General features: G+C 38.5%; 1 protein-coding gene across 2 annotated transcripts in view; it reads right to left on the minus strand.

Annotated features, from left to right (window-relative positions):
- Positions 1-989: 989 nt before the first annotated feature.
- Positions 990-14337, minus strand: part of pcdh19 (protocadherin 19) — an 83682-nt gene continuing 70334 nt past the window's right edge. For both annotated transcript variants that reach the window (XM_017475207.3, XM_017475208.3), the window contains exon 5: positions 990-3540. In XM_017475207.3, the coding sequence (XP_017330696.1) occupies positions 2987-3540 (554 nt within the window). In that variant the 3' untranslated portion in view covers positions 990-2986. The remainder of the gene's footprint in view (positions 3541-14337) is intronic.

A 14337-nucleotide genomic window follows, 5' to 3' on the forward strand; every position in this document is an offset into this window, starting at 1 on the left:
GTGTGAAATGTGCTATATAAATAAAATTTACTTACTTACTGTCTACTTCCAGTCATTGATTGTTGGGTTTCTAAACTGGAGTTAGAGGTTGGAAAAAAAAAGGTCAGAATGAGGCCTCTCCAGGAACAGCTGCAATCCTTGTGAAAGAATGAGGTCAATGCACTAGAGATGGCTTCAACTGGGGGAGAGAGATGAGGAAGGGTCAATGTATAAATTCTGTTGTATTGGAAAAGAGTTTAGCTCCCTTCCCCCTTCCTAACACTTGTCACCCTATAAGTTAAATATAAATTATTTGAATCATTCTTATATTGTCTATCTACCCATTTTAAATGATTTAAAATTTTAATTAAATGCCAGTGAACGTTCTTCAAAGTGCCATGTCATGACCCAAAGAGCACAAACACCCATACAGTAACATGAGTCATTAGTGCTTCATAAAAGGCAAGCTAGCAGTTGGATTAGCAGTAATCAGATTATCTTATCAAATTAGTATTTATAATGTTTATCATTATTTTGACTATGCTCTCTATGGCTAGCTGTCATATTTGTCCAGTGATTGTTAAAATACAAAGTAAAATTCTTCCAAGAAATTAAACTGGTTTCAGCACATTACATTGCCCATTAGTAAAACAGGTGCTTATATTTCCCTCTGAGCTTTCTCTATTTCTTCACAGCATGGATCCCTTTTACTTTTACACATTTACTTATGCAATATCTTTCAGGTTGAATTAACCTGTTGAATGAACGTATTTTATTGTAGTCATTTAATTTTTCTTCTATTTTTTTGGTGAATATTTTATATTGCTCCCATAGTTAGTTTTGGCCACAAATGGTGTTACATATAGTTAAGAATAAAGGTTACTTAAGAAATCAATAAAAAGCTCAGATCATGCTTATTACTTTTCAACAATGCACATTCATTCGCTTTGTTTCCAGTCAAGTGGATCAAGCGCATTATTAGCCATGTGATGGGAAATTAAAAAGTGTTACAAAAACATGCAGCACTGATACAATCAGAAAAGGAGACAATAAGGAGACAATATTTAATATACAACATTTAATAGTTTAATAATAATCTGCAGTGTACATTCAATGATAATTCACTTTTTATGTTGCCAGATGCTGTTGGTGAGACCAGCAAAAACATTCAGGTACAGGATCTATATCATTTGCATTTTAACCATCTGAATCTATCTTAAAGCAGTCAGTTTTCCAATTTTGAATTATATGACATTCCATTCCTCAGTTCAACATTTCCATCTAATCTATGTAGTCCTGTCAACAATTAACATACTGGCATCACTGTGCTAGTCATAACTGGAATGCTTTTAAATCTATTCAGACACATGTAGCTACAGTAAGCTACATAAAGCTATTACCCATGGAATATATCGAGTGCCTCAAATAGTACTTCACAAATGAGTGGAGTACCTTTCCTTACTTAAAAAAACAAATGTGACCCTTGTCCTTAAATTTTAATCATGAGCAACAATAAGTTAACTTGTGACATTAATGTTTGCGTAGATTCTTTTTTTTTCCTTTGTAACATTTCCTATATCACTCTAAGCTCATTGTACTGAAACACTACTGTTGGAGCGGACATTGCTTTTTTTATTTACTTGTTTTTTATTTTTTTTTAATTTTTTTTGTCTTTTCCCTGCATTTTAGGCACACAGAAACTTAATGGCACAAAAACTGACCAATAAGATACTTTTTACAACAAGACTGAAATAAACAGTTACAAGGGGTAACACATTAAACAGAAATCTAAGATCAGTTGAAAGCAAAAGTAATCAGTTATTTAAAAAGCCTGTTAATTTCAAGTGTATCTTGTTGATAAAAGAACAACAACAGCATTAAATATTATCATTATATATATTTAAATTATTTATAAAATATATTTTCACATTTCTTTCCTTTTTTGTGTTTGTGTAACAAATGCTACTGTAGCTTCAGTTGAACACCAGGGTTTATTTTTTTTTTATTTTTATTTTTTTTTTGTTTTTACTCAACAAAACATTAAAGGGATTGTCACATAACAACAGGTTATTAAAAATTATCATAGTAAACCCTATACAGAGTTTCACATAGCAAGACATGAATGACGACCTCTTCTATCCTAGTCCCATAGATAAGTTAAAAACAAAAAACAAAAACAATAACAACAAAGCGGTGGGGGGGGGGGGGGGGTGTTCTACAGTCAAGAATGGGCACAGAAAATTTCAAAGGCAAGGAGTCTTTTTTCCCATGGAACATGTTTCACCAACTTCAGAGAATTGTGACAATTAACTTAATTTGTGGTAATAAACATATAAGTTTTAATTGCTTATTATATTAAACAATGTATTGAGGAAACCCGAAGAGCTTTGTCCTATCTGATGAGGAAAGAAGTAAGGAAATGAAAGGAGATCTGCAGAGCATTCCCACACATTCACGTACACCCAATGTTGGAAGAGCTGAGCTGGGCAGTGCAGAACATAAGAAAGTTCTCCTCCAGAACAATGGATTATTCTCTCTGGGTACAATGGGGCCATTTGGCAACTGAAGCAAACTGCACACTGAAAACGGCATTATCCAAAAGAAGTCTATTATGAGTCTAAAAGGCAATGAGTGTACTCAGATGGTACCCCTGGTCCACCAAAATATCTTTCCTGCATAATGATTAAAAAAGACTGAGTGAGACAAAAAGGGGGAAGGGATTAGCATGCACACAGCTAACACTGACCCGTTTGTCCACTGTTTGCCATAAGAGAAACAGAAGTAAAACAAACAAATAAGACAAGAATTCTTGTTACTGCAAAGCCTTGGCTTCTGCTGCCTGAGCCTGGCAGACACATTTTCAGTCCAACATACTCTTCCATGGTGCTTACTAAATGTATGCACTTTTTCTCTCTAGAGACAAAGCTGTGTGCCCCTTCTTTCTGTCCCATATAAACACACACTCAGAACAGCACTTCCAGCCTAAGTGCGAGTGTCTGCGAGCTAGTTAAAGCACAATGTCCTTCAGGCGCTTGCTACTAGGGGATTCCTTCTCCCGTCCATCCTGCAGTAGTGTGTTGATCTCACGCAAGGCTGGCTCGCTGTCTTTGCCCTCTGGCTGGCGTAGCAGACTATGGTTTGCGATGCGCTCAACATCGCAGCATTTTAATGAGTTGTAGCCAGTGGGTGGCTTGGACTGCGGGCTCTTAATGTGTGCTGGTGATGTGATGGGGCTAATAGCCTCACGCCCATTTCCAGCCTCACGAATGCCACTGTTAGCTTTAGGGCTGCAGATGCCTGTGGTCATCTCATTTGTCCTCTTGCCTTTTGGCTCCTCATCTGGCCCGTCCTTGCCAAAGGTGGCAAAAGTCCTTTTGGTGGTACCACAATCCTCATAATGTGGCAAATCGATGCCAGTAGCTTCAATAGACAGGGCAATGACATCACGACTGTGCTCGGGTGACTTGACATGTGCTGGCACTGGCACACGTGGCATCCAGCAGCGGTCTGAGTGGCCCAGGATCCGACACTCATCCTGGCAGTGGAAGCCTTCTGAGGGATCTGAATGGATGAGAAATAGAAAGTTAGTTTTGTTTCTTAAATTTATCACAAAACTCTTCTTCTTCATTGATTGTTACATTTCTCACTCTTTCTTCTTACATATCAAAGCAGTCATGAAAAAGTATGCAAAGAAAGTGGCAAGTTCAGAACATCCACTCTAATTTCATGCAAGTAGTTTCTCTTACAGAGAACACATTGCATCTTTCCTCATAGCCAATTTATACCAGTTAAAGCTAAATACATTCACGGGAAAAAAACTACACCCTCTTTCAGTTCCATGTTTTTATTTTTCAGTGTCTAAATAAAAATTGTGTGGTCCTCACCAAAGTCTTTAAACAAACAAATAACAAGTGACAACAAAAAACACTTCCTACTTCCACAATCATTAAGAGAGTAATTAGCAGCCAAGTGTTACTAAAAATGCACAAGATTAGTTAATCATCAAGAAGTGTGACTACCTCCATAAAAACTGAACTTTTGGCCATTTGGTGTTCTGGAGCATTCAGGTGTGTGTCTACATCATGCCAAGAAGAACGGACATCAGCAATGACCTCAGAGAAGCAATTGTTGCTGCGACTTTACACTGGTTCTCATTCACCTATTCACACACACACACACACACACACACACACACACACACACACACACACACACACACAGACACACACACACACACACACACACACACACACACACACCCCAATGGTAGCAGAGATGCCATGCAAGGCGATAAATTGCCATCGGAAGCAAATTGGGGTTCAGGGTTCAGAATTACTGCATCAATGGTGCATGGCATGGAGGCAATCAGCCTGTGGCATTGCTGAGGTGTTATGGAAGCCCAGATTGCTTTGATAGCGGCCTTCAGCTCGTCTGTATGTTTGGGTCTGGTGTCCCTCATAGATTCTCTATGGGGTTCAGGTCAGTCGAGTTGGCCGGCCAATCAAGCACAGTACTACCATGGTCAGCAAACCAGTTACTAGTAGTTTTGGCACTGTGGGAAGGTGCCAAGTCCTGCTGGAAAAGGAACTGAATATAAGGAACACTCCGCTACACGCTAGATAGAGTGGCTCCACTCAAAAGGAAAATAATTAGAGAAAAAAAATTAGCACCCTGGTATAACGATCAAACGCGAACCTTAAAACAGACAACTCGACAATTAGAACGTAAATGGCGTCAAACCAAACTAGTGATATTTCAAACAGCATGGAAGGAGAGCCTACTGAAATATAGGAAATCTCTTGGCGATGCTAGAAAAATCTATTTCTCCACCTTAATAGGAGACAACAAAAACAATTCTAGATTCCTTTTCAACACAGTAGCAAAATTAAATAGGAATAAAACCACTACAGAGAGAAACACTCAATCATTACATAGCAGTGAAGATTTCATGAAATTTTACATTGATAAGGTTGAAAATATTAGACGTGAAATACAGGCCATTAAATTAAAACCGGACAGTACTGTAACAAACCCATTACATGACAATGTAGCAATATCAGATCAATGTTTAGAGTGTTTTGCTCCGCTTAGAGAGACCGAACTAGCTACATTAATCTCTTCAGCCAATTCATCAACTTGCATACTAGATCCCGTACCTACATGTTTGTTTAAACAGATTTGTCCAGGAGTAATTGAACCACTTCTAAATATAATCAATTCTTCCCTAAGCACTGGCTATGTACCTAAATCACTTAAATTAGCAGTTATTAAACCCTTGATTAAAAAACCTGATCTTGACCCGTCTCAATTGTCCAACTATAGACCAATATCAAATCTCCCCTTCATCTCTAAGAAAAGCTTAGATAGGAATAACATTCATGAAATGTATCAGTCAGGATTTAGACCTCATCATAGCACAGAGACAGCGTTAGTTAAAGTAGTAAATGACCTTCTACTGACTTACGATCAGTGTTGTGTCTCGCTGCTTGTGTTACTCGACCTTAGTGCAGCTTTTGATACTATAGATCACACTATTCTACTTGATAGATTAGAAAATGTTGTTGGTATTAAGGGAACAGTCCTCTCCTGGCTCAGGTCTTATCTGACCGATCGTTATCAGTTCGTAGATGTAAATGGTGATTTCTCCATGCGTACTGAGGTTACTTTTGGAGTTCCACAGGGTTCTGTTTTAGGCCCACTGCTCTTTACATTATATATGCTATCACTAGGTCAAATTATTCGTAAACATGGAATTAGCTTCCACTGTTATGCTGATGATACACAGTTGTATGTTTCAGCGAAGCCAGAGGACAGACAGAAGCTTAGTAAAATCTCGCATTAATTATAAAATACTCTTATTAACCTATAAAGCACTAAACGGTCTCGCGCCACAATATCTAAGCGACCTTTTGGTTTTATATGATCCGCCACGCCTACTTAGATCAAAAGATGCTGGCTATCTGACGGTACCTCGAATAGTGAAGGCTACAGCAGGGGGAAGAGCTTTCTCTTATAGGGCCCCACAGTTATGGAACAGTCTTCCTATTAGTGTTCAGGACTCAGACACAGTCTCAGTGTTTAAGTCTAAGCTTCAAACGTATTTGTTTACTCAAGCCTACCCTGACTAGATTCTGTTCTACTTTCTCCCTCTCTCCTTTCGCCGAGCCCCACACGAATTTATGGAGATACTAGAGATCCAGATCCTTTCTGCCTCTGGATGGAGCTCAAATCTTCTTTAATTCCAGACTGCTGGGACTACGGCTGCTCTTAACGCCATACAGACTTCATATAAATCCATAATGAACTTTTTCACAATATCTGTTGTTACCCAGATGAGGATGGGTTCCCTTCTGAGTCGGGTTCCTCTCAAGGTTTCTTCCTCTTAAAACATCTTAGGGAGTTTTTCCTTGCCACCGTCGCCACTCAGTGGCTTGCTCAGTTGGGATAAATTCACACCTTTAATATCTGTATACCGTGTTGATATTTCTGTAAAGCTGCTTTGAGACAATGTCTATTGTAAAAAGCGCTACACAAATAAAATTGAATTGAATTGAAATTAAAGTTGAGGATTGTGTAAAGGACATTAGACATTGGATGTTAATTAACTTCCTTCTACTTAATTCTGATAAAACAGAAATACTTTTATTAGGCCCACGTGTAGCTAGAAGTAATCTTTCTGATCACATGGTTATTCTGGATGGTCTTTCTGTTTCATCATGTATAGCAGTTAAAGACCTTGGAGTGATTATTGACTCCAGCCTATCATTTGATGCTCATGTAGATAATATTACTAGGATAGCCTTCTTTCATCTCAGAAATATTTCTAAAATAAGAAACATATTGTCACTACATGATGCGGAAATACTAGTTCATGCATTCGTCACCTCTAGATTAGATTACTGTAATGCCATACTGTCTGGATGTTCCAGTAGGAATATAAATAAGCTCCAGTTAGTCCAGAATGCAGCTGCTAGAGTCCTAACTAGAACTAGAAGATACGACCATATCACACCGATATTATCAATACTGCATTGGCTCCCAGTAAAATCTCGCATTAATTATAAAATACTTTTATTAACCTATAAAGCACAAATGGTCTCGCGCCACAATATCTAAGCGACCTTTTGGTTTTATATGATCCGCCACGCCTACTTAGGTCAAAAGATGCAGGCTATTTGACGGTACCTCGAATAGTGAAGGCTACAGCAGGGGGAAGAGCTTTCTCTTATAGAGCCCCACAGTTATGGAACAGTCTTCCTATTAGTGTTCGGGACTCAGACACAGTCTCAGTGTTTAAGTCTAAGTTTAAAACGTATTTGTTTACTCAAGCCTACCCTGACTAGATTCTGTTCTACTACTTCACAGTCATAATTATCTTTTTTCTCCCTCTCTCCTTTCGCCGAGCCCCACACGAATTTATGGAGATACTAGAGATCCAGATCCTTTCTGCCTCTGGATGGAGCTCAAATCTTCTTTAATTCCAGACTGCTGGGACTACGGCTGCTCCTAACGCCATACAGACTTCAAATAAATCCATAATGAACTTTTTCACACTAACAGTTGTTACCCAGATGAGGATGGGTTCCTTCTGAGTCGGGTTCCTCTCAAGGTTTCTTCCTCTTAAAACATCTTAGGGAGTTTTTCCTTGCCACCGTCGCCACTCAGTGGCTTGCTCAGTTGGGATAAATTCGCACCTTTAATATCTGTATACCATGTTGATATTTCTGTAAAGCTGCTTTGAGACAATGTCTGTTGTAAAAAGCGCTATACAAATAAAATTGAATTGAATTGAATTGAAATCAGCATCTCCATTAAGCTTGTCAGCAGATGGAAGCATGAAGTGCTCTAAAATCTCCTGGTAGACGCTGCATTGACTCTCGACTTCAGAAAACACAATGGACCAACACCAGCAGATGATATGGCACCCCAAATCATCACTGACTGTGGAAACTTCACACTGGATTTCAAGCAACTTGGATTCTGTGCCTCTCACCTCTTCCTCCAGACTCTGGGACCTTAATTTCCAATTGAAATGCAAGATTTACTTTCATCTGAAAATTGATTGTGAATGTGTGTACTGAACCAGACTGAGAGATTAAAGGCTCAGGAAACCATTGCAGGTGTTTTGAGTTAATTAGCTGATTAGAGCTCTTCTCATGTCGACATTTCTGTATTATAAATTCTTTATTCTTATATTTTGAGATACAGGATTTATGATTTCCATGAGCTGTAAGCCGTAATCATAAAGATTAAAATAAAAAAAAGGCTTGAAATATTTCACTTTATGTTTAATGAATGTAAAATATATGAAAGTTCCACTTTTTGAATTAAATTACAGAAAAAAATTAACTTGTCCACGATATTCAATTTTTTTGAGATGCACCTGTAGGAGTTGGTGAGGTCCACACACACACACACACACACACACACACACACACACACACACACACACACACACACACACACAGTTGCAATCAAAATTATTCAACCCCCACTGCAAATCAGTTTTATTGACAAAATGTACAGACTTGCAGCTGTTTGCAATGAACAAATGAAAAAAAGCAATTGAAATAGTTCAACACAAATAATGCTTCAAGTGGTTTCCCCAAATTCAATTGAAAATGTAACTTATAGTGATTTCTCCAGTAATTAAAAATTATTAAACCCCTTCATGGCAAACATCTTTAGTACTTATTAGAGCACCCTTTTGCTGTTATGACCTGCTGCAAATGAGATGCATAGCCAGACACTAGCTTCCTGAGGAATCTTAGCCCATACCTCATGAGCAATGGCCTTCATTTCAGTAATATTCTTGGGTTTGTGTGCTGCAACCACCTCAAAAATCCCACCACAGATTTTCTATGTGGTTCAAGACAGGTGACTGTGATGGTCCTGCACAATCTTCCAGGACTTCTTCTGCAACCAAGCCTTGGTGTAATTTGAGGTATGCTTAAAAAATATTATACCAATACCAAGTATAATATTTTCCTCTCAATTGTTTAATTGGGTTCTCATTTTACGTTTACTTTTAGGACTTGTTAAAATCGTGTTAAAATCTGGTCTGGTGATTGACTTGGCCAGTCTGAAACTTATTACTTTATCTCCCTGATAAAATCCTTTGTTGAGTTGGCAGTGTGTTTTGTATCATTGTTTTGCTGCATGATAAAGTTCCTCCATATTAATGTGGATGCATTTCTCTGTAAATTGGCAGACAAAATGTTCCTGTAAACTGCTGAATTCATTCTGCTGCTACCATCATGAGTTGCATCATCAATAAAGATTAGTGAGCCTGTTCCAAAAGAAGCCATGCAACCCCGAGCCATGACATTTCCTCCAGAATGTTTCACAGATGAGCTTGTACAGTGAGGGGAAAAAAGTATTTGATCCCCTGCTGATTTTGTACGTTTGCCCACTGACAAAGAAATGATCAGTCTATAATTTTAATGGTAGTTGTATTTGAACAGTGAGAGACAGAATAACAACAAAAAAATCCAGAAAAACGCATGTCAAAAATTTTATAAATTAATTTGCATTTTAATGAGGGAAAAAAGTATTTGACCCCCTCTCAATCAGAAAGATTTCTGGCTCCCAGGTGTCTTTTATACAGGTAACGAGCTGAGATTAGGAGCACACTCTTAAAGGGAGTGCTCCTAATATCAGTTTGTTACCTGTATAAAAGACACCTGTCCACAGAAGCAATCAATCAATCAGATTCCAAACTCTCCACCATGGCCAAGACCAAAGAGCTCTCCAAAGATGTCAGGGACAAGATTGTAGACCTACACAGGTCTGGAATGGGCTACAAGACCATTGCCAAGCAGCTTGGTGAGAAGGGGACAACAGTTGGTGCGATTATTCGCAAATGGAAGAAGCACAAAAGAACTGTCGATCTCCCTCGGCCTGGGGCTCCATGCAAGATCTCACCTCGTGGAGTTGCATTGATCATGAGAACAGTGAGGAATCAGCCCAGAACTACACGGGAGGATCTTGTCAATGATCTCAAGGCAGCTGGGACCATAGTCACCAAGAAAACAATTGGTAACACACTACGCCGTGAAGGACTGAAATTCTGCAGCGCGCGCAAGGTCCGCTGCTCAAGAAAGCACATATACATGCCCGTCTGAAGTTTGCCAATGAACATCTGAATGATTCAGAGGACAACTGGGTGAAAGTGTTGAGATCAGATGAGACCAAAATGGAGCTCTTTGGCATCAACTCAACTCGCCGTGTTTGGAGGAGGAATGCTGCCTATGACCCCAAGAACACCATCCTCACCGTCAAACATGGAGGTGGAAACATTATGCTTTGGGGGTTTTTTTCTGCTAAGGGGACAGGACAACTTCACCGCATCAAAGGGACGATGGACGGGGCCATGTACCGTCAAATCTTGGGTGAAAACCTCCTTCCCTCAGCCAGGGCATTGAAAATGGGTCGTGGATGGGTATTCCAGCATGACAATGACCCAAAACACACGGCCAAGGCAACAAAGGAGTGGCTCAAGAAGAAGCACATTAAGGTCCTGGAGTGACCTAGCCAGTCTCCAGACCTTAATCCCATAGAAAATCTGTAGAGAGAGCTGAAGGTTCGAGTTGCCAAACGTCAGCCTCGAAACCTTAATGATTTGGAGAAGATCTGCAAAGAGGAGTGGGACAAAATCGCTCCTGAGATGTGTGCAAACCTGGTGGCCAACTACAAGAAACGTCTGACCTCTGTGATTGCCAACAAGGGTTTTTAAACCAAGTACTAAGTCATCTTTTGCAGAGGGGTCAAATACTTATTTCCCTCATTAAAATGCAAATTAATTTATAAAATTTTTGACATGCGTTTTTCTGGATTTTTTTGTTGTTATTCTGTCTCTCACTGTTCAAATACAACTACCATTAAAATTATAGACTGATCATTTCTTTGTCAGTGGGCAAACGTACAAAATCAGCAGGGGATCAAATACTTTTTTCCCTCACTGTATGTTCTGTATCATGAGCAGATCCTTTCTTTCTCCACACTTTGGCCTTTCCATCAATTTGCTAGAGGTTAATCTTGGCTCCAGAACGTTTGTGGCTCATCTCCGTATTTCTTTGCAAACTCCAATTTGGCTTTCTGAATCTTACTGCTTATGAGTGGTTTGGATCTTGTGGTATGGCCTTTATATTTCAGCTCTCTAAGTCTTCTTCAAACGGTGAATTGTGATACCTTCACTCCTGCCCTGAGGAGGTTGTTGATGATGTCACTGACTGTTTGTTTTTCCATCTTTCACAATGTTTCTGTCATCAGTTGTTGTTGTTTTAGTTGGCCAAGCAATTTGGTGTCTGTTGCTCAGTACACCAATCATTTCTTTCTTTTTCAGGACATTCCAAATTGTTGTATTGGCTATGCCCAATGTTTATTCAATGCTTCTGCTCTAGTCTTCATGTTGGTTTATCCTTTTTAACAGTCTTCACAGGTGAATCCCAGAGTACAAACCAAGATTAGATCTTAAGAGCTATTAATTGACTGTTTGTTTTTCTATCTTTCACATTGTTTCTGTCATCAGCTGTTGTTGTTGCCGACCAATTTGGTGTCTCTTGCTCAGTACACCAATCATTTCTTTCTTTTTCAGGACATTCCAAATTGTTGTATTGGCTATGCCCAATGTTTGTGCAATGCTTCTGCTCTAGTCTTCATGTTGGTTTATCCTTTTTAACAGTCTTCACAGGTGAATCCCAGACTACAAACCAAGAGTAGATCTTAAGAGCTATTAATTGTTTAAACAATCAATCTAACAGGACACACCTGGTAACAAGAAACACCTGCCAGCCATGGTGCTATGTTCTATGGCATTTAACACATCTCCTTATAAATATAAATAAAAGCTGAAATTCTAAACTCTCTTCTCATATTCATCTTTTGGTCTCAAACCCAAATGTCTCAGTCAACAGCAAAAATAAATTAATTGGCCTTGCCTTTCCAATAGTTTTGGACTATTGCACTGTTCATTCATGTCTGTGAGCTCTGTCATGCTCTTTTTATCTTCCACTTGCTTTCACAAAGAAGAATAACAAGAATTATTCCAAATTGTCTGCTTCTTTCTATGCGCACGCACACACAAGCATGCACACTCCCTACTCCTTACTTCCTTTTTATCTCCTCCACCACACCCCTTTTTTATTTGCAATGCATTTAATGTTAAAATGAAAGTTATATATTATTAAATATATACATAGAAATAGTCTAATACAAAGTGCAGTTAAAGGAATCCTGAACGTCCACATACTGCATCACCCTAAGTTCCTGTGTCCTTAAACTGCACTTTCAGTGCTTTAATGTTTCCCCATAGAGTATATTCATGATCAACAATTATGTTCAGTGCCTTCTGTACACTAGGAGTATAACACAATACCATTATCAATATTTATATCTATCTGTTTAATTTGCAAAATATTCATAACTGTTTTCACATTCGAACCGGAAGTGGGTGTGGTCTATACCGGAAGCTTTTTAAGCCTTTTTTTTTTTTTTTTTTTTAAATAAAATGAATAATTCAATCCGAACAATGTATTTCTATTTGGCTACATGGCCAACGTACACACAAATAGTATATTACGGCACTGCTTTAAGTAAATAAAAATACATTCTGTAAAGACTGCAAAGGTTTCTAATCCTTCCAAACATCACATTGAATGGCATATTAGATATGTTTAGTAATACAATAAATAAATTATAGCTGCAACAACTAATCGATACAATCGATAATAATCGATTATGAAAATCGTTGTCAACGAATCTCATTATCGGTTAGTTGGTCTGCGCGTGGCACGGGGGAGATTAATTCATTACATTACTTCTGTTCCGAAAACATGCTTCGGAGAGTAAATACTAAAGTTGTGTCCCAAATGAAGTACTATACACTTACACTATGTACTACTGTCTAGTGTGTGGATTTTAGAAATGTAATATCATCTCAAATATAACACAAACGTTTTTTTTTACTAACTGAAAGTATAAGCCGCTTCCTAGGCGATGGTACATGACGTCATATTCACGCTAGCATTAGCTGACACCCAGAGTCACCGACAATGACTTTCTTCAGTGTTCCTTTTATTCCCAACATGACCTCAGTCACCAACAGTCGAAGGCGAAATCGTCACGTGACTGAGGAAGAAAGTGTGTAACCTCCAAGTCATCTAAGGCAGGGTAGCATTTTAAACACCGTGGAAATCAAACTGATGCACGAGGACAAACTTATGTTTATATCCAAAATGCTCCGCTGTGTGCAAGGAGTTGGGGAAACTGGTGCAAGCTGCTTAAAAGGTTTAGTTTATATATATATATATATATATATATATATATATATATATATATATATATATATATGTGTGTGTGTGTGTGTGTGTGTGTGTGTGTGTGTGTGTGTGTGCGTGTATCTCACAAAAGTGAGTATACCGCTCACATTTTTGTAAATATTTGAATATATCTTTTAATGTGACAACACTGAAGAAATTAGGGATGCACCGAAATAAAAATTCTTGGCCGAAGCTGAATATAATGAAAAACTTGGCCGAAGACCAAACACATTTTTTTTCCCCCCGCATTTTCCCCATTTATTTTACCATTTTTTTCACCATTGCATAAATTAAATAGGCAAAATGTGCTTCTTACTATTTTGTCTTGCTTTTCAAAGAAAAAAATCAATTAGAAAAGCTACAATTTCAAAATATTTATTTAACACTGAACATTTTTTTTTCATTCCAGCAGGCATAGGCTACCAACAAGGCACAATATAACTTTAAAGAAATAAATGAGTAAAATAAAAATATTGTGGTCATCTTTGAGCCCCCCTTGAACAGCCTATGTTAGGCCTATAACTGACTGCTGAAAGAATGTAACACTTTGTAGCCTACAACAAAAGAGTGCATTAAAAAGTGCATTGACAAGAGTGCAAAAAATGGTTATATTCGGTTGTGTATGGCTGATTATATTCGGGATATATACTGCTCGCGTCCCTGAACACCTCGTGGAGTATTACAGTAGATATAGTATAGTTAGATACGTCGTTAATGTTATGTTCCCTTAAATAAATACGTCTTTACCTGCTTCCGTACTCTACTCCCTTACGTCTCACGACGTGACAGAATACTCAGGAACAGAAACAAAACAAACACACGTGTCCACAGTAAACAATGTGACGGTTGTCAACATCCGAAGAGCATGTGCTCGTGCACGTAGCTTGTGCATGGACACGCCCCCTCATCGCTCCGAGCGTGCTGCCGGAAGTGGAGGTCGTGAAATTTGCGCATCTCACTCTGGTTGCTAGGCTATTTGGCGCGTCATCAAACACGTCATTTTTTTTCGGTCAAATTTATTCGGCCTTTTCACTTATTC

The sequence above is a fragment of the Ictalurus punctatus genome, chromosome 8 (genome assembly GCF_001660625.3).
Source record: "Ictalurus punctatus breed USDA103 chromosome 8, Coco_2.0, whole genome shotgun sequence".
NCBI lineage: Eukaryota > Metazoa > Chordata > Actinopteri > Siluriformes > Ictaluridae > Ictalurus > Ictalurus punctatus.